This window comes from Enoplosus armatus, chromosome 3, assembly GCF_043641665.1.
Source record: "Enoplosus armatus isolate fEnoArm2 chromosome 3, fEnoArm2.hap1, whole genome shotgun sequence".
Classification (NCBI taxonomy): Eukaryota; Metazoa; Chordata; class Actinopteri; order Centrarchiformes; family Enoplosidae; genus Enoplosus; species Enoplosus armatus.
Window position 1 is genome coordinate 522,511 of NC_092182.1, and position 20,909 is coordinate 543,419.

The 20,909-nt window shown below is 43.5% G+C and overlaps 1 protein-coding gene across 4 annotated transcripts; it reads right to left on the bottom strand.

Moving 5' to 3' along the window:
- Positions 1 to 1,169: 1,169 nt before the first annotated feature.
- Positions 1,170 to 13,888, bottom strand: etnk2 (ethanolamine kinase 2). Of its 4 annotated transcripts, none has more exons than XM_070902874.1 (9): positions 13,742 to 13,888; positions 7,477 to 7,614; positions 7,241 to 7,362; positions 6,608 to 6,736; positions 4,312 to 4,454; positions 3,067 to 3,150; positions 2,798 to 2,958; positions 2,594 to 2,667; positions 1,170 to 1,242 (listed from the first exon to the last, which is right to left on the bottom strand). In XM_070902874.1, the coding sequence occupies exons 1-9, from the start codon at positions 13,886 to 13,888 to the stop codon at positions 1,170 to 1,172; spliced, it is 1,071 nt and encodes a 356-aa protein (XP_070758975.1). The 4 variants fall into 4 exon arrangements, with proteins under 4 accessions (XP_070758975.1, XP_070758974.1, XP_070758976.1 ...); XM_070902873.1 differs by having other exon boundaries at positions 6,596 to 6,736; XM_070902875.1 differs by lacking the exon at positions 6,608 to 6,736.
- Between the last annotated feature and the right edge of the window lie 7,021 nt (positions 13,889 to 20,909).

A 20,909-nucleotide genomic window follows, 5' to 3' on the forward strand; every position in this document is an offset into this window, starting at 1 on the left:
GCTGTAACCATAAAAGTCAAGAAGGTGGAAAATCTGTTTGAGGACAGAGTTCAGAGGACATTTACACAGCTCCCGTCTTTTTAACCAACATCCATCTCCTCTCCTCCTTCAGTACCAATTGAACACAAAGCAACACTCAGTACAGCAACCCAAACTGAACAGTTGTTTCACCTGAGATGTTAAATAATCCACAATGTCTTCACATAAATAAATAAATGCACATACAGCTACACTCTATCACCCATTGCTATAACACAATAGTGATTCAACCTACAGCCAGTCCAGGAAAAGCTTTTCACTTGCTGTCGCACACACTCAGTGTGTGTCTGGTCGGTCCACTAAACCACAGGACAGTTGGTTTTACTTTCTAGCAGCAGCAGCAGCAGCAGCAGCAACGTGTTGCTTGGAATAACTAGAGGAGGGACAGACAGAAGCTGCAACAACAGAAACAATCTGAGGAAGGAGACGCCACAGTACCACCCACGCTGTTGGATGCGCAGGTGATCTCTGGGAAGTGCAGCGCAGAAATACGGCAGCTACCGACACTTAGCACCAAAGATGGAGAAGAAAGAGGAGGGATCGCACAGATGTAGAATTTAAAGTGTTAAAGAGGAATGGCCTCGCCATACACACCACACGCAAAGTCTGAGGACTCGTGGTCAGTTTCTAACTATAATGAGGCCATGGCATTGAGCCATAGACACAGAGAACAGAACAAACACATCTGTCAGCATCAAACCCACAGTCTTGTCCCTCTTTTGACCTTCATCACCAGCGTTGTGGAACGTTTTGGAGCCCGAGTGACAGACAATACAGCAGGCTTTAAACTCAGACTGCAGTGCTCACTACGCCTTGTTCAGCTGCCCGAAGAGGGAAAGCAAGACGGTCGGGTTCTTCAAGACAAATTAAAACATACACACACTCGCACACAGAACTCATGGAAGTTTTGAGCTAGAGATGTGACAGACGTGGAGCTAAGTTGGGAGGAATGAAAGAGTAATTGCGCTTGTTTGCAGAAAAGGATGCCAGGCAGACTGAGCAGCGGCCCATCAAGCAGCTGGCTCACAGACAAGAGTTCCCACCCTACAGGAAGTCCCGGCAGAAAACCTGTTCACCCTCCCTCCTGTCTTCTCTCTCTCTCTCTGCATTCGGCCTTCCTCCGTGCCCTCTCATTCCGGAATCTGCAGGGCCATCACTGCAGGTTTGGTCTTGAAGTACTGGTTAAAACGTAGAACAGCGTACCTGCAAGAAGCAAGAGCAAGAGGGTGGTGACGGCGCAGAAGGAGGAACTCAGCCTTAAAGCTGGACTCAAACTTGAATAAATTTGTATTCCACTCAGAAAGTTGAAGCTAGTTAGCTTAGCTTGCTAACGTTAGCACTGTTTCCTACTAGATGTTTACATCAGTTATTTCAGGGGTCCATTTGTGGTGACCAACGAGTATCCCTGTAACACCAGCACCCTGTACGTCAGTCTGATTTCAATCAGGACAATGGGGGGGGTCTGAATTTAAAGTGATATTACAAACTATACTATTGCAGTGCCCGCCCACACGGATGTTGCACCAATCAAATTACAGTACCGACATTGTTGTTCAGAACCAGGAACTCAAGCCCCTTGGAGAACACTAATGTATGGGTTGCTATCATGGCAGAAAAATACCAAAACATCTTTACACAACTTCAGCCAACACTGGTCGGGTGAACGAATACCTTGGTCCATGGTGTGTACACACTGGGGATGTGTACTGAAACCCGGTATGAAACAGGCCCCCCAGGGCTGAATTACTAAACACTGTGGTATCGATAAGCTCTGACGTTACCGGTTCTGCTGTCTGCTATTTAAGAAATGAAGAGAGAGACCCTCTTAGCAACAATGTCGGAGAGCTAAACGCTCAAAAGTCGATGAGAGCTAAAATCTCAAAACAAGTCAATGCTGACAATGCCCGTTGCCACAAGTGCAACAAGTCTTTTGCATGTGAGGACGGAAGCACAAGCAATCTTTAGAAACTTCTAGTGAAGTGCATAACATACAGGTGGAGAAAAGCACAGTTTTTGAAGTTCATGTGCCGTGGCCTCGTCCACCTCAGGTATGTTAGCAGGAGTTAACTAAATCATACAAACACGTGTTAATGATTAAAAGTAACCATTCTACTCAATGAGTAGAGCGTGTACCACATATCAAGGCTGAGTCCTTACCTCTCTCTCTCTACTGTCCCATCAAATAATGCATTTTGCCTTTAATTGATACGGACAGACAGAAAGTGGAGACAGAGAGGGGATGACATGCCCGGTCAGTGAGCGATTGGGTTGCCCTCCATGAACCTACTTAGATCTACCTCCTCTTAGTGAACTCATGTTGGCAAACTCAGTGTGCTGTGTGTGTTACAGGTGCGTGGGCAGCAAGTGTTAAGTGGTGTGGACGCTCACTAAAGAAATGAGAGACATGTTGGTTTTTGGTTTCAGTCTTTCATAATACGCACTGACAGATTCTTTTGAGACACACAGTCTGACCTATCACTTGTGTAATGTCCTTCACGTGGGGGGGGGGGGGTTGCCACACACACAGCTCTAAATCCTTCACACAGATACTTACCCGAGGAAGTCAAAGTCGATGGAAGAGTATTTGGCCTGGATGAGCGCCCAGAAGCCCCAAAAGAAGTGAGAGGCCTTGAGAGAGACAAATCGAATACCAGATGAAGTAAAGTGCGACACGGTGTGTGTGTGTATGTGTGTGTGTGTGTATGTGTGTGTGTGTGTGTGTGTGTGTGTGTGTGTTTGCCCACATGTTCCTCCTCACCAGAGCAAACTTGTTGACCTGTACATAGAGCGTCTCCAGCTCTCGCGGGCTGACCTCCTCTGTTTTCTTGGTGAAGAGTTTGTATGCCTGCAGGTACACTTTGAGCCAGTCCATCTGCATCTCCCGACTGGGGTACAGCCCATAGTCCAGCTCCGCCATTCCTGATCACACACACACACACACACACACACACACACTTGTATAATAAGCCAGACTGTATGGATATAACATTAACTCTAACATACAAATCACAGTGCGATCCAACAAACCTGCAAACTCATTGAAGTGGTTGCCAATGTCGAAGGCCTGGTAGTTGTAGCTGGAGTATTCATAGTCTATGAAGCGAACGTGACCTGCGAGGCAACAAGAGGACACATCAAATGTAAAGTGTATAAAAACCAGTTGTCCTCCAGCCATAAAGAGGACTTCTGAGTCTTAGGTGTGTGCAGCTTATGCAGCCCGTTGCAGCAGAATTGGACTGCCAAACTGCAGTTTTTACAGGACTTCATTGATGTGAAAGCAAGCAAAGTGGTATTGCTACCGTGCTGCGTTAAACTTTACAGTCTCCAGTGACTCTGTGGTTACTGGAGACTGTAAAGTTGTGGGCTAACTTTATTGACTCGGTGAGCTGCGAATGTTAGAGTTTCAGACGGCCACATACTGGAGGTGATGAGGAAGAGGCTGCTGAGGTGTTCTGGCTTTTGCCTTTCCTCCTCACATTATCCCGAAAAGTCTCAAAGGAAGTATCTGTGACTGTTTGGCTAGCTAAGGTTTCTGGGTAATGTTAGCTTGGGGTAGTTGGAAGCGTCAAGTGTTGAATGTCACTCGTCGCTGGTGAGCTTTCCAACTACTATTTTTCTAACCAAGCCACCCTGCTGTTACTGTAGTTTAAAAAAACATCTTTAAAATACTATTTTTTTGAAAATCCTCAATGTTTGCAATACACTGGCGGAAACCCTGCATTTACACCTGGCTGAGATCTGATCAGGATACGAACCAGACCACCCCCAGAAGTGGTTCAGTTGATCCATTTCAATACATTCTGTTTTCATTTCCATCTGCCCCTACATTAATGTGTGTTCTCCGTTATCCCGAGATCTTCAGAACATATGTTAATACCAGGTGAAAAGGGGTTAAATAGAGCTGAAATGATTTAGTCGAGCAACAGAAAATGAATTGCAAAATGAATCAAATGAATCCTAATAATTGTCCTTTTTATATTTCATTGGCTCCAGCTTCTAAAATGTGAATATTTGCTGTTAGTTCAGTCTTCTGTCACAGTAACGTCAATACTTTGAGACATTTTATAGACCCAACGATTAGTCAAGAAAACAATTTTAACAGTTCATTTTAGATTTGTAAAACATCCCAGCACATATATCTGTATCACTGTTGGTGTTGTAGCTAACAACCAGCTGGCTGAGGTCAGCCATGGGATGGCAGCAGTTTGGGGAGCAGTCAGAGTCACAGGGGCTGATCATTCAGGGTGCGGCAGAGAGGAATAAGGTACCTACCCTCTTTACTGTTGTGGATGATGTTCTTGCAGAGCAGGTCGTTGTGGCAGAGCACCACAGGGGAGCCCAGTGTGGAAAGATGCTCCTTCATCCACACCATCTCCTGCTCCAGCGTCGCCTTGCTGGGAACCTCCTGCTGGATTCTGGATAGGGAGCACAGAGACAGGGAGAGGCATGAGGAGTTTCTCCTCTTGGGACAGCTCGGCAAACACAACACTGGCCCCACGGGCATGGTACAGCAAAGTTGTCGTTGACCGAAACGAACAGCTTTTCACAAAGCGGGAACATATGTGAAGTGAAAACACCTGAGACCGACATGCACAGACAGCACATGGCTCAGTGGGCCTACGTTGCTCCTGGGAGCACAGTGACACCCATGGCGCTACAGGGCGTTCCTGAGTCGCCATGGCTACACTGCTCTGGCTCCTTTTGACGTGAGATCGTGCATCTCCCTACTGCAACAGCATTTCTTTGAATATTGGCCCTTTTCCACGTCTGTGCATTGACACAGGCCTACCGGACATTACCCAGTCATATGACGCACATTGACCACCTCAGGTCATCGGCATGTGTCAGTCTGAAAGTGGTATTATTGGCTAGCAGAGAAAGGGTTAAGTCGCTGAGTTTGTGTCTCAGCCAACCAGACCGGTGTGCTGAGCAGAGACCACTGTGCTACCTGTAATGGGCTTATGGGGCTTAATCCACAGTCAGCCTGATAGCAGGAGATGAGAGAGGCTCTGTAACACACATACACACACACACTCTCCTTGGAGACTGAGTCTCCTTTCCCTGAAGCCTGAGTCTCAACTGTTCATTCCCTGCAGGACAGATACCACAGGGTTGATATATGGGTGGTGGCCAGTACATATATATATATATATATATATATATATATATATTCATATCCTATATCACACAGAATTCTGTGAAAATGCCCGTTAACATCTGGGCTTCAGACGTGTCTGCTGTCCAGGACCAGGACACTCTAGCTGTCTGTGTAACCAAGGAAGAGAGTAAAGTGACCTGATACACCGAGCTGAGCAAACATCTGCTGGCCCACTGCATGCCTCAGACTCCCTAATCCAGTCGGCTATTATTGTTACAGTTATATAAGCCACATGCTGGATTTAATCTAATAGCCATCAGAACAAAGATATCAGCAGCGGCTAGGCAGCTGGCCAGGTTATGAAACGCTCTACCTTTGTCGGCTCCACAGGTCCAGAGCCAAGATGCAAACTGAACCATCTCCAGCCTGAACTCTTGGAAACGATTTTTCCTTCTCAATACCCAGAGGTGAAAATGAGAGTCCATGAAGTGCATTTCTCAACCCCCCACCCTGTGCACCAGCTCCATGTGTGCATCAGCCCAGGAGTCAAAAGTTTTTATTATTTGAGAGGTTGTAGCAGTTTTAAAGTATCTTTGGTCAGCAGCAGTCACATCAGCTGTAAACCTTCCTTCGTGATGAACTTCACTATTTCCACAAGGCATCAGTTTGCCTGCAACCTCTGGAAATGAGTGTTAGATTTTATGACTACATAAACAGGTTTGTTGTAACTAATTAACCTGGATTTATCTGGACTTTTGATGATTTCATCAGCACAGCAGCTTGGGAATGACTGCTGGTCAACAGGTACTGTTTATGAGCAGGGCAGAGTCACTGGCTGTCTGCAGCTGCCCAGAAGTCAACTTTTGTTCCTCTGTGATCATTCATTTTAACACGTAGCCAACGACACAGTGCTTGTCTGCTGTGGTCTGGGGACCATGAATGTCTGTACAAAATTTAATGGCAATACCATCTGTTAGACTGACCAAGGAGTGGTCAAGACCAATAGTGAGGCAGGAGATGAAGCAAACCCACAGGTGGGTATTTACCTCTGTTACACCATCCAATAGTTATCTCTAGATCCATGCCTGTGTGGCTAAACTGTGCTTCAATACAGAGTACAGGTGCTTGTAAAGTAAAATGTAGTAAAATTAGTATCCTCTCCTCTCCTGTGTCCTCTCACAGACTCCACAGTAAGCCGGACATCTATTTTGTGTGTACATCATGTGTTATAAACTACCTGTGGTACCTAGAAAGTTAAATTGGGTAACTTGTTACATCCTGGTTTGATTAAACCACTTCACTAAGTGCTCTCAGATGATATCAGGCTCGGTCCTCATAACTAATGTTGCAGGCAAATCAAGCTGTGCTTCACAAGCTATTTGCATCATTATCACTGTGCGTGTGCTGAGCCACGGGTAGGAGCAGCAAGGTGAGGGCTGATGAGAAGCCGGATCTCACCTGATGTTGGACGCTTGGTCGGTGAACTCTGTGGCCACCAGGGAGAAGTACTTTCGCATCTTGATCCAGAGGTTGGGTTTGGGGATGCAGCCATTGTGTGCATGGATGGCATGGATACGAGCCATTTCCCTGGCTATCAGTCTGAGAGGAGACACACAAAAAAGATAAATAAAGTTATCATCATGACATCGGTACATCGTTGACTATACTGTATTAGTCACCAGTTATGAAGAGGCCAACAACAGACAGGCCTGCTGCGGGATTAAGATACTTTTATTTGCAAGGTTAGATGAGGACAAGTATCTAGCGCAGAGTTCCTGGAAAGAGTCCAATGACAACGACTGAATACATCATGTGACAAACACTGAGCTGACGTGGACCATAGAGTCTGCACCAAAGACAACGTGTGTCACCAGGTCACATATTGGTATTGCGCAGAGCAAGTCCTCTGAACAGATCTGTGTTCGGAACTGAGACTTGAATGTGTTTGCTTCATTGTAAAGCAGTTTGAGTCTATACAGAGAAACCTGGGAGGATTCCGAGCTCAATCATACAATGCTACTTGGCACAGTGTTATAATTCTACCATCTCCGAGCTAAGTCAGCACACATCCTGAGTAGCCCCATGACTGCGCCATCTCCCAACCTGAGTAAGGAAGGATCCCTGACATCCTGCGTCCCAAGAGCGTCCCCCTGCATGAACTCATAGCAGATGCCGTTCTGAAAGGTGCAGTAGAGGCGAGGGGCACAACCATTAGCATGTAGCACCTAGAGGAGAGACACAACACATAAGAATTAAGCGGGAGAAACTATTCGGAAGCACTTATGGATTTACTGGGGTACAGTCTCAGGACCCATTTGACTTGTTTGCTTTTACACTACCTGAAAACTTTTAAGCTCGTTGTCTCTGTCCACAATCAGCTCTGTCTTGTTCCCGTATACTCGGACCAGGACCACGTCCTCTGGACTGTCCTCCACGTAGCAGCCCACTAGCTTGTTGGTGGTTCCATCAGTGAAGAGCTAGAAGAGCAAGAAAAGAAAACCATGTAACCTCGGATGATGCAGCATCATACTAGTTCCCAAACAGAATCTTGAATGCGAGTGTTGTCATGTTATAAAGTAAACAGCTGTCTTCATGTCATGATCAAGAGTGCAGACACCATGCAGCTCTGACCTACATGAGATAAATGCATCGTAGAGCAGCACTCTTGATTCACTGTCACATGTGCCTTCAGCCCACAAATAGTCACATCAATGCCAAGCAGTTGTTTTAGCCCTCAGGATGTGGGGGGGGGTTATGTCATTCAAAACGTAAATCTTATTTGACACATTCAATCACTTAATATTCATACATTAGCTATAAATTATATATTGATGCCCAATCAATGTCCTAATGATGCAGCTGGTTTACACAAGATGAATGTACTATATTGTTATGTACCACCTGGATATGGCACGTGGCATCAGGCTGCACCTTAAGGACTAATTCATACATCGACACTACACTCAAAAGACGAGTGACTTATATCTCTACGTACATTGTCATGCTTTCAGAGTGGTTAGAACCGGTAAACACTGGGCACATGGCTACAGGCTAAATGTTGGCGGTTTCGGTAATATAATTTAAACTCCAGATTCATTCTTTTTTAAAAAGGCATTATGATCCTTAAGTCAAACCGTAGTTTCTCCTCCTGCAGAGATAGGCAGACTAGCCACATGACTCGTACAGCACGTCTAAACCACTCATGAACTTTGTCCAAACCTAGAGAAAATTGTAAACACAAGACGACTGGTGAATGGGACCAGTTCTCCGGAACCCCTCGCTTTCAAAACTACCGTTTCTACTTGCACGAGGCCTGCTGACTCTCCTACCGGGTGGAGTTGGTGCTGCATCAGTGAGTCAAGTTAAGTCAAACGCTTCTTCGAAAATGAAGAGTAAGCAAAAAGCCTTGTGTCTGAAGCTAGGCCTTAAATATCTGAGTGACAACATCACTCCAGTGGAAACCAGTGGGCCAGACCCTCCCACTGCAGTGAACACAATAACAACATACACACTGCCCAGACGCTCACTCGCACATATCTGGCATTCCACACGTGGCTGACCACAAAGATGGGCGCGCAGGCATCCCTGTTATGAGCGTACATACACAAGCATACACGCCTTTGCTACCACATGACTGATCCCTTCCACCCGCCACACAATACACCGCTAAAACCGGCGATCAATACATCGACAGACAGCGATAAGCTTGGACCCAGACAGAGGTAAACATTCAGCCATATACTGCCTGACGTTTCATTTATTTTTTTCCCGTGAATGAGTCTACGTTCTGTGGCCTGACTGACAGCGATGTGAGGCAGCCTTTCTTTGGCAGAGTCGAATCATTCTGTCTTCCCCATGAGAAAGTTGTAACAGGAGACTCTGTTGCTGTTGGCGCACACTGCTGTTTTCAGGAACTCAGCGTGTGTGTGGGATGTTTGGAAATGGACAGTGTGTATTTACAGTAAAAGTCTTCCTGTCCAGCTGGCGGGGCTAATCAGGTGTTTCTGTCAACAGTGCTGCCCTGCTGCTCTTCACCACATTCTAGAGAGTGGTCCCGCTGCTCCAGAACATCCTCCCCCAAACTTTGTTGACATCGTTTTCTGCTGTGACCTGGTTCATGAATACATTACCAGCCGTGCAGCTGTACCACTCCCCATGAGGTCTGTTAGAGCAAAGCATCCAGTGGGACTGAAAGCCTGACTGGGTGGTGGCTCTGCTGGTCTGGCCTGCAGAGATGAAGGTAAACACCGCCCCGTTGTCAACTGCAGGTGTGTGAATGGACGGGGTATCGGATCCAGAGAGATTAGTCAGCAGGACGTAAACACATGGCTGCCATAGCTGCGTAGCTACTCCAAAGACTTTGACCTGGCCATGACACATCAGGCACTTGATCCTTTTTACAAGGACTCAATTATGCATTTTCCTTTCCAGAGGAAACTCCCACTCAGTAGATCCACTGAGTGGGAGGGTTACAGTTTTCCAGTTAATTCCAGCGTAAATGGACAACGGTTAGTGTCAAACTGTATGCTGACATTATTCAACTGAAGTCAGGTCTGTCTGTGGAAACACTTCAAACATGACATTTACGGCGGCATCACCAGAACAAAACAAAAACCAGACTGGAAGGCGAGACCATCTCCCCACAGCGTTCAGACAGCCTCTCTTTTAAAACACATTTTTTTTTAAAATGTCATTTTCTGCATTTTTTTCTGTTTTCCCTGCCGTATTGAAAATGTAGTGAGCCCGTGAATTTTGTGTACCGTTACACCCCTAGTTGAATGCCTAAAAACCGAATTGAACATACACACAGTGCAAAGTGACGTGTCCATAAGTTAGTTAGCCAACGTAACAGCAAACTAACGTTAGATCTCTCTGAGTTATCCATAAACCTTGGTTTGACTAGTTTATTACTGAACCCAGCCAACATGAACAAGCAGGATATTATGCAAAATAGCACTTTGTTTTAGTTTTGCTTCTATTAATAACTCTTTTATAACTTCTCATGTGCCGCCAGTTGTATTATTTTGTCGTGAATCACAATTGTGAGTTAAGTACAGATTTCTGTGGATCCTATCTGACACTGACTGATACATTAATATATAATTCATCCACAAGAGTTTATTATGATGGAAATAACTTGAAAAACAGATCTTTGACCCTGTATTAGATCATTATCATCAGGGCATGTGGCTGAAATCAATATGTTGTTTTTCTTGATATCAATACTTTCACCAGTCAAACAGAGACACAGCAGGACCAGCAAAGCATGTCTGTCCAGCTCTAGCTTCATGACTTGCTATGCTAACATTAGCCAGTCGACCTAATGACTAGACTAGTTTATGGCTGCTGAGTGGTAACGTCCAGTGAGAGAGAGCAGGCTTCTTACATGACTGACAGAGAGGAAACTCCCTGCCTCCAGATCGCACACCTTACGTGTTTCCTCACAGGTTAGCTTCAGCTCTGGCAGTGTATTTGTTAGCAGTAATGTGAGGATGGGCAGGTGGTCTAGCATTCTGCCTTTTAATTATTCACACCCAGCAGGTAACACTTACCTGTGGGTCGGACTGTGAAAGGACCAAAACATCCCACACGCTAAAATTCATTGATTTGACAGTATATCTCTGGAAAAATTAAGAGACCACTCCAATTTTTTCTTAAATCAGCACCTCTTCATGTATGACAGCCATTCCAGTCCAGTGTCTGTTGAATTCCAACATAAGCACACCTCATTCTACCTTATGGGGTACTGACTAGGTGATCACCTGAACCAAATTTTATTTAACAAGGAAAGGTATAATAAAAAAATAAAAAAAACACTGCTGTGGTCATCACTATACTCTTGCCATAAGTCCAGCTGGATGGCAAAAGAATCGCTTGTATTACCTCAAACAAAAAAGTTAAAAATAAAAGTTTTGAATGAGGAAAAAAGGGGTTAAATTCTGGCTTTATTGGCAGAAGGATACAGTGCGCGCTAGGTTGCTTCCATCCTTGAAATTTCAATAACGGTCGTTCATAAGAACAAGTTCAAGCAGCAGACATTGGGGACAACAAAGCTACAGACGGCAGAAGGCAAAAAAACAACTCTCCACTGACCGGGATGACTGGCAACTGATTCGAATGTCACTCAGCAACTGCAGGATGACATCAAGTGACCCGTACAAAAAGAATGGCAAATGGCAGCTGGGGTGAAGTGCACGTCAAGGACAGTTCGAAACAGGCTCCTAGGGGCCGTGCTGAAGTAGTGCAAAGCTAGAAAAAAAGCCCTTCATCAATGAGAAGCAAAGAAGAGCCAGGCTGAGGTTTGCAAAAGACCATAAGTATTGGACCGTAAAGGACTGGACTGGTGAGTCAGCTTTGTCCAACACCTGGTCGTCTAATGGTTAGATGGAGAGGTCTGAAAACTGCATCTTTTTTTGTTATTTTTACCAATTGTCATTTTCTTTTGCAAATAAATGCTCTAAATGACAATATTTTTATTTGGAATTTGAAAGAAATGTTCAATTTACTCAAACACATACCTAGAAATAGTAAAACCAGAGAAACTTAGAATTTTCCTTCGGCCTCTTAATTTTTTCCAGCGTGTGTCACTCACAATAAATCAGAACATTTCCACTCATCTGTCTTCAACTTGAAACAAGGAACCTGCTGTTGTTCATGGTGTTCTTAGTGTATTTCATGTAGGTTCAGAACAAAGCTGCAACTTACAGTTCCCTGTTCGGTTTGTTTAAATCCAACGCAATCATAAGTAATTTTACTACATTTTAGCAATAATAATATTTCAGGAAAGTTAGCATTACAATACCGTTTCCTGTAATATTTTTGGCCACGATTATCGCAGCATGAAAATTTGATACCATCACATCACAAATGTAATCCTTAAAGTGACATTGAATGTCTATAACACTTTGGAAAAATGGAATTCACTACTGTCCACTATTGAGCATCAGACAAAACTCTTCACGTGTAAAATAAAAACCTCAACATCTCATTCTGTTGGGTTTCATTAATTACACACTTTGGAATCATTCATTTGGACACCAGAATTTAGTCAAATGTTAAAATGATATGATCATATGATCACAATGTCATAGCAGCCCATATACAATCATACTGAATTATTATGAGTGGCCTTGAGCTCAGGTCCTTTATATATATAGAAACTTACATATAGAAACTTAAAACATTATTATATTAATAAAAAGTTATCCCTTGCTGCTCTTCTTACACATTATTCACAGTAAAATATATGGAGAAGTGCCCCCATTTACATCCTGGAGGTGCCTTCGTTAATGACTCAAATAGGCAAACAAGGCTGCCACTGTGTCTGAGCTGGTTTTTATTCAAGTCTGCTGCCATACTCTCTACTACACACTTGGACATAAACTGATTATGCTCTTTTTATATCAAACAGAGTAAAATGTTCAGCAGAAGCGGAGAAGGCTACTGACTGGAAAAGAATAAGAGGTACTTTGGAATAAGAGGAAAGCGTTTTGGATCAGTGATCAGGGAGGGTCATTTCTGTAAAGTCCTTTAACTCACTGTTTTAATCTAGTTTTTTGTTGTTGTTTTTTTTAAAAGGAGTCTGTTGTGTTTTCTTTTCTTTTTTTTTTTGCTTATATCAAAGTGTATTACTATTATCATCAGCAGTGTAACTTTCTCTGCCAGTGACCACAAACAGATGCAGGTTAGACGACAAACTGACATATTTGTGGCCCACTATTTTGCTGTGAGCAGTGGGAGCTGACCTCCTCTCCCTGACTCCAAGATAACGCTCCGTCCGACAGAGCTGTTTTCGGCAGGATTCATTTCACAGTGTCTTTGAACACAAAACAAGCAACAGATGAGTTCCCCCAAATGACCTTTCGAGGCATTTCTGAATTTAACAGGTTCGATGATTTTCCTTCACACCCTCTCCTTTCTGCTCCCTTCACTGAGTAATACAACCGGAAATAGTCTCAATTTTAAACTTAAGTTTGGTGGGTTTTAAACTTTAGCAGACACACCCCCACCCTTTATTTGTAGAACAGACACAGATATGCGTATTTGAGCAGAGAGAGAGAGAGAGAGAGAGAGCAAAGAGACATGATACAGAAGCGGGAGTGTCAGAGACCAGTACAGCAGCAGCAGCAGCACAACAGCCAGCAGAAGGTGTGTCTGCTTCCTTCAGCCACCCTGCCCACCCATCACCTCCAACTGGACACTGACACCAAGACGACCATGGCTTGGCTCCCATGTTATATTTGGTGCTACATATATGTTGCGTGCTGTGGACATATAAAGCTGCCTGAATAACATTAACTTATCACATGGTATGTCTTAGACTTAAAGTCTGAGAGCGTCTTGTTAGCTTAGCTAACGGTAATTGATTATTTTGCTGTCTGTAACCGAATATTAAACAGCAGACGTCTTCCTTCGTCAGTTGGGAGGAGGGTGTAGGTTAGCTAGCGGTGTGTGTGTTTTGTTTTTTTAAACAGAGAAGAACCTTCCCAGTAGATAATGTTTCCCCGGCCCTCCTCCTGGCTGCTAACGTTAGCGCTTGATGCTGCAGAGCTGCCAATCTTAGCCTAGCCTACTCAGCACAGCTAGCTTAGCGGCTAATGTTACCTTGGTCTTGACATGGCTCGTGTCCCACGCCGGTCTCAGCTCTTTAATGAGCTTCATCGCCCCCTCCGTCACGTTGTGTTCGTCCACGAAAATGTGAATTTTTCTGATAACCGGCGAGCCGACGGGCACATGTATCTGCGTCTCCATCCTGCAGCCGTGTGTCGGTAATCGTTAATCTCCGAGCCCTCGCAGATGTGTCTGAAACCGCAGCATACAAGTGTCGCTATAAGTCGCTGCTAGATGTTGGTGTGTTTCTGTGAGTGACTGAGGGTTTGCTGGAGAGATTTCCCTTGCTTGGTTGCTGTAGTGGTGATGGTGAGTTTAGAGCGGTGAAGATGAACTGCCGGTATGGATGCTCGTCGCCGGTTTTCTTGGGAGCAGTCAGCCGTCGGTACCATTTCCTCCTACTTGGCTCCGCCCGCCCAGGATCATCCGATTGTACCGCCGGTTGAGACGCAGCTCAGCCGAGCACGCCCACTATTTCCGAGTGGAGCCCGGGTTCAGCCGAATGACCTGCTGGCTTTATGGAGAAAGTCTGTAGATGAAATGAATGGGGGTGTATAATTTGCTAATTTATTGAACACACACACACACATATATATATATATATATATTCAGTAAATTTAATGATTTGCTAATTTACTGATGTTCAGTAAATTAGCAAATTATGCACCCCCATTCACTCTAATGATTATCAAGTTTATTACATACATAAACTTGATGATCATTAGAGTTTTTAATAAATTACTGATAGTTGTTCCTTGAAAATAAAATTTAAAAAAAGCCTGACTAGTCAAATTGTAATCAAAAACCAAACCAGTCTCACACAAACCCAGTTTTCTTGTGTAATGCTGTATATATATGTATGTATATATAATATTACAATATATTGTGAAAAAATAGCACTACCACATTGAAAAAAATGTTAGTCCCCATTCGTGATTTTATTCAGGTTTAGAAGTGATGGCAGCAAAGTGTGTGTGAGATAAGATTAGATTAAATATGATAAAAATGGATTGATTCGCAAAGGGGGAAATGAGGATACAAGATAAAGGAAATAAAACATTAGGAGAGTTACACAATAAATAAAGCACAAATTAAAGCGACATAAAGTAAGTACGTACAGTAAGTAAACTACATGCAATAGAGTCCCCTAGGTCCGTGTGTATAAATGTGATTTACGTGGATTGATGTAGTCTATGTGCAAAAACAACCAGACCTCAGTTAAATTCATTTTGAAGAATGGTCCAGACAGATAAATTGTAGAAGTATTGTAACTTATAGTCTAACTTCTGTTGGGTAATTTGTGCATGGGAATCTTTATCAGCAAAGGAAGAATACAGCCAGCAGATATATCCAACGAGTGAAATCCACAAGACTGCCTTTTACACTGACTCAAGTAGTTATTTGTACCTCTGACATCTCCTGCAGAAAGCTGCATGAAGATGAAGACTACAGACACATTATTAGTTTCAATTTAAACATCAGACTCAGTTTGGTGTGCAGTGAGTAGTGCAGAACATGAGGCCAAGACAAAGGCACAGAAGAGAACATGATCTGCCACGAGCAGCGACCACCACTGTGGCAATGCCAGCTTTCAGCCAAATGGTGGCAGTATAGTAACAGAAAAGCAGAAAAGTAGCGCAAACCGGGGGGGCAGGTTGCCCTGATGGAGGCCTTTGGAGAAGGATTACTCCTAGTTAGGATGAGCACATGAGGGAATACTGTAGCTACATCAGCTGCATCAAGAAGCTGTGTTTTACTTATCACTCTGGCTATTGAAGTTTCCTCTTTGTACTTTTTTATTTCACAACAGTTTCCAAACTCTTTCGTGTCTAAGGGATGTAGCACAGATGGGGCACGTTCTAATATGAATCAATCCTTTCAGGGCAACCTAAGGGTCCCCACAGTCCTGGAAACATTTGTGACAATGTGACGTCACATTGTGATCTTGGGATTACGGGGTGTTATTTGCTTTTTAGGAGTTAATAAGAATTTTGTTTAAGCATCGTGAAAGGTTTTAAGGACACCACTACTTTGATAGCACATCAAATCTTTGATGCTCAATATGTCAGTATCTTACTCTGTGCAGATAAAACGTCTTCCAAGAACATCATGACTACCGCAAAACAGCCGTTGAACAATGAGATAAACAGCCACGGACATCCGGCCACATTAACTCTGCTCAAACTTGTTGCCTATATTGCTTGAGGCAACCACTCCATCACTGGTGTCTGTGTGTGTGTGTCAGAACACGTAAACAAGTCCACAGGAAGTTTTCGTTTGCAGTGCTCACCGTTTGGGAGCAGAGAGCCATGATAGATTAAAACTCAGTTTTATCTCCCCATCACAGTCTTATTTCAGTAGCCAGAGTTCTTCTGCTTTCACAGCAGCACTCTGATCCCTTTGTTGACTCCCCCCGACAGTACACTTCTGACCTGCTCACTGGTGATGGTTTTCTAACTGGACCTAGGGTGAGATCCTGATCTGGGACCTGAGATCAGTCGTAATTTTGTTCATATTTAAAAAAAACAAACAAAAAAAAAAACCCCTGAAAACTCAAGTTTTAGAAAGATAGAAAATTGCAGTAATATTCAGACCCCGCACAAGTTTCTGCAAATCTGATGTTTTGCAAAATTGAAAATCAGTAGGTAAATAGAACAAAAGTATAAAACATCACACATCACAGAAAACAAAAAAAACATATGCAAAGTATTCTAACAAAATAACACTAAATATTATTTTTATCTGGAAACTGGGTCCAGCAAGCACCTCACACACTCCTCTCACAGACAGCTTTGACCCGAGGCCAATCCATACTACAGTCTGAAGTTGGTGTCATGTGACCTGGAAGAAGACCTCCACATGTCTCCTCTGCACCTGTTAGAATGAGCAGCTGACTTCAGTAGAGTTACAGAAAAAAAAAATCACAATTATTTCTTACTTATTCAGAAAATAGTTACTATAAACCAGTGACAGATAGTAACAAAGGATATTTACTCAAGTACTGTACATGAGCACAATTTTGAGGTACTTTATTTTATGCTACTTTCTACTCCACTACACCCCAGAGGGAAATATATATATTGTTACTTAAGATTTACATTTTAAAAACATATGATATGTTTATAAAACACAACGCAATGCATACAAGTGACTAACGGCTCCTTCTAGTTGCGTCGCACCCAGACACTGAATGTAGCAGCTCAGAGCTGCAGCTCTACCTGTAGCCACATGCCTCGTCTGCTCTCTTAATCCACTGGCTCTCAGGAATTTGTGTGTGTGTGTGTGTGTGTGTGTGTGTGAGTAGGTAGCTGAATGTGAATGCACATGCATGCGTCTCATGACCTTGTACACAGGTGGGACAACTCAAAGGTAGGCTGCAGCTCCTTCGATGTCTCAGGAATGAGGAAATGTTTACATTGTCACACAGTGGAGTGCTGTTTACAATGTGACACACACACACACACACACACACACACACACACACACACAGATCATAAATCACACCTCCATTGAGAGAGCTAACTCTGAGCCTGCTTCTTGTCTAACCTAATTTCTCATGTCAAGGCTTGTATTGACACACTCCTCATCTATCACAGATCGTATGATTAGAATGAATCGGGGTGTTTGGGAAGAGGGGCTGCCCCATGTGAGGACTGTTTACTTTCACACGCAACTTCATAACATTTACACAAACCCACTCGGAGGACGTGGGTTGGTTTCAGAGTTGACAGATGTCATTTGAGTGGCTGAACTGTGTTTGTGACCTACAACAAAAGGAGTGAATGGAAGCTTCGTTCAAGGACGTGTGACCATCTGGACAGTTTAGAGCTTTACTGAAGGACTCCGGTAGACTTTACCTACTGTAATGTCTCTATTGTTTTCTTATTGTCATGCCATGGATGGTCAGTGTGCTCCTGAGACGTTAAGGAGGGCTGTAAAGCTTTGTTTATGCTTGATGCAGTGTGATGCGAGGCGCCCGCTGCGAGCAAAGATGGAGGTTGATGAAGGTTTTTCTTTTTTCTTTTTTTTTTGTTTCTTACTTGTTGAAGACGAAAGTTCAAACATCAGGCATCTGTGGAACACGACAGTTCATTACAATACAACTGAGAACATGACTGCCACAAATACTGATCAAAAGTGATGAATTTATCCAATTCGTAGGATAAAAATCTAACTTTTGAGTAAATAATATTTTGCCAGCAGAATCAAGTTGTTTACAAGATATCCAACCTTCGTTTCATTAGAAGTCCAATATTTTTTTTTTTCAAAGCTGCTCTACTATTAGACTCAATGTGGGACAGAACCCCACACTGCCTAAAATGTATAAAAAGTCATGTAAATATAAAATATAATGGAAACGTATTATATTTAAGTCTCATGACATTTCAGAGTTAGTTTTGTCAGAGATTTAGGTCAGAGATTGTCCCACTTCAGATACTCCAGATAGCCACACCTGAGCACACAAAGTCGTGAGATCGCCAAAGCTCTCCAAGCTGACATAAGATTGTTTGTTCTATAACAAAATAAAGCTGAATTACACGTTCAGTAACACACGCTGCTGGGTGTTGACTTTTCTGCACAAGTATGAAGTAACCCATAAAAAACAGTGAAGATGCACAGTGGATCAGCATTGGTCTACATCTTTATACTCCAGCTAGTGTAGGCAGATCAGATTGACCTGTCTAAAACCATAAAACCATTAAATAAGCAATGAAAAACACATCATGAGCATACAAAGCATCAAATGATCAAAGATACAATGTCAGCTATCTCAACCCACAGTGCAGTCAGATAACCAAATACGCTAATTCTGAAATACACCTGTGGCGTTGTAGCATAGCATCAATGAAGCCATCTACCGGCATGAAATGTGAGCCACAAACTCCACCAAACTCCGGCCAATTTAACAAACTATTAGGATGACAGGCTCTCTCCCTCATGCACATTTGCGCGCACACAACAAAACAAAAGCTAGTTTTCAAATTGACCGGTAAATGGCTGAGAATCAATCGACTACAATTAACTAAATCAGTCACAGTCCAAATAGGCTACATAAAAACCCAATATAGTTCAATATATGACTGACATTGGTTAGTAACCGTTGTCAAAGTCAATGATGATGACATCAAGGTAAGTAGGTTCTCCCTTATCCCTCGTTGATGGTTGAGCACAACTTGTGTCAATCAAATATCTCTCAAACTAAATGAGTCAATAATGTGAGTGAGAGGACTGGAGGAGTGTACTGACTTTTGCATCTGTGTTTTTTGACCATAAAATGACAGCTTGTTTGGTAATACTGTTTTCATTAAAACATTTTTTTTTCAAAAACCCCACCATCTACCAGCCCAACACCAGTCTTCAGTTTATGGCAACAAGCCTTAAACTTTCAAACTCAAATTGGTGAACCCCATGACATAAGATGGCCTGAGATAAAAAAAAAAACCAAACAAGGCAGAGGTTTTAATCTTCTTGCGTACCGTTTGGCATTTTTGAGGATCACGTCACGCCACTTGCATGTGAAAGGGGTTGCGATGACCTCAGACTTAAACTCAACCGACTCATTTATCAGGTGGACAGACAAATGAATGCTAATGTTGCCTCGTATCCGCTAGATCTTTAAATGGACAAGTGTTTGTGAACAAAGGTGACAATATGTCAGATGTTGTGTTTGCAGATTGCTTCCGCTGCCAAAAGTCCGTTTTTGCAGGTATTTCCTTCTGTATGAACACTATGTTTTTCATGGACATGTCAGTTGTTGTAATTGTATACCTTGAAAAAGTACTTCCAATTTTCCGAGAATCCCCCCAAAACATTGTTTTAATTCTGTTTGAATTTGGCAGCAGTACGCAATGCACAATGAGACAAGGGAGACATTTTGTACACAGTACAGCGCCTGTAGCACTGTACCTTGTGATGTGTCACTATGCAGAATCTATGCAACCCTCATTCTGTCCTTGACATGCGGATCAGCCCTGAAAGACGACAGGACGTGGTCACAGATCAATGAAGAAGTGAGAGGATGACCAAAAGCTGACACATAGGTCTACATGTGTGACCTCATGTTTAGAGACCTTCACATGTCCCTCCAGGGTTAGACCAGGATGAGCCCCCAGTGAACTGGCAGCATATCTGTCAGGGTCACCACTTCAAAGAGGTGTGTGTGCGTGTTGGGAGTGCGTGGCTGTATTTGTCTTTTTGTTGACCCTCAGTGGAGCATATGGCAGGCAACACAAAGCCTTAACCCGACTCCTATCAATACAGACACAGCCTCACTCCTCCTCTCAAAGGTGAACATTCGGCCGTGCATGCACAAGCACACACACACACACACACACACACACACACACACACAGACCCCTACCCCCCTTTTATTTACTGCCCCCTCTTCTTGCTTCCCATCCTTTCATTTTCAGATCAGGTCCTTTCACCCTGAGCAGGCAGCAGCTGGAGGACTGACTCTCAGAGGGAGGCAGCATGACAGCAGGACTGAGGGGCGTGTGCTGAGCTGTACATTAACTGCTAGTTACCCCACAGAAACACACACACACACACACACACACACACACACACACATATAACGTGCGTATAACGAGCTCTCACCAAAACACCTCTTATGTGATTTAAGTAAGTCTGCACCAAGAAACAAGAGCTTTACTTCCAAAGCAGTACCAGTCAGGACAGAGGGAGGGTCTCACATACTGCAGCTGGAATTATCTGTAGGAAAACCCTCAAGTGACCTAGTTTATGTTTTCTGATGCCGCTGGATGAATGGATGTGTGGCTGCAGGTGTGACGGACCTTCTGGCAGTTAACGTGCATTTACTTACTCCCGTGGGAGGGCATTGTATATGTGTGTGCAGGTTTGTAATGTAGTGCGACATAAACTTGCCTAAACTTCTACTTCTAATAGAGTCTATTAGTATAGGCTGGAGGAAGGACCCCCCCAAAATGCATTCGTTTTTGAGATACCCCTTTAGTTTGAAAAACACAGCCGGAGGACCTGAACTTGAGCCGCTGCTGAGCTCTGCCTGCCTCCACATGTCTGCGAAACACCGGCGATGACTGTCTTTTTATGTCTTCAGGGACACTTTGTATAAGAGACGACTTTTGCCTGTCTCGGGGGCGGGGGGTACAGTATCTGTCGCCTTAAGTAGCACGGAATG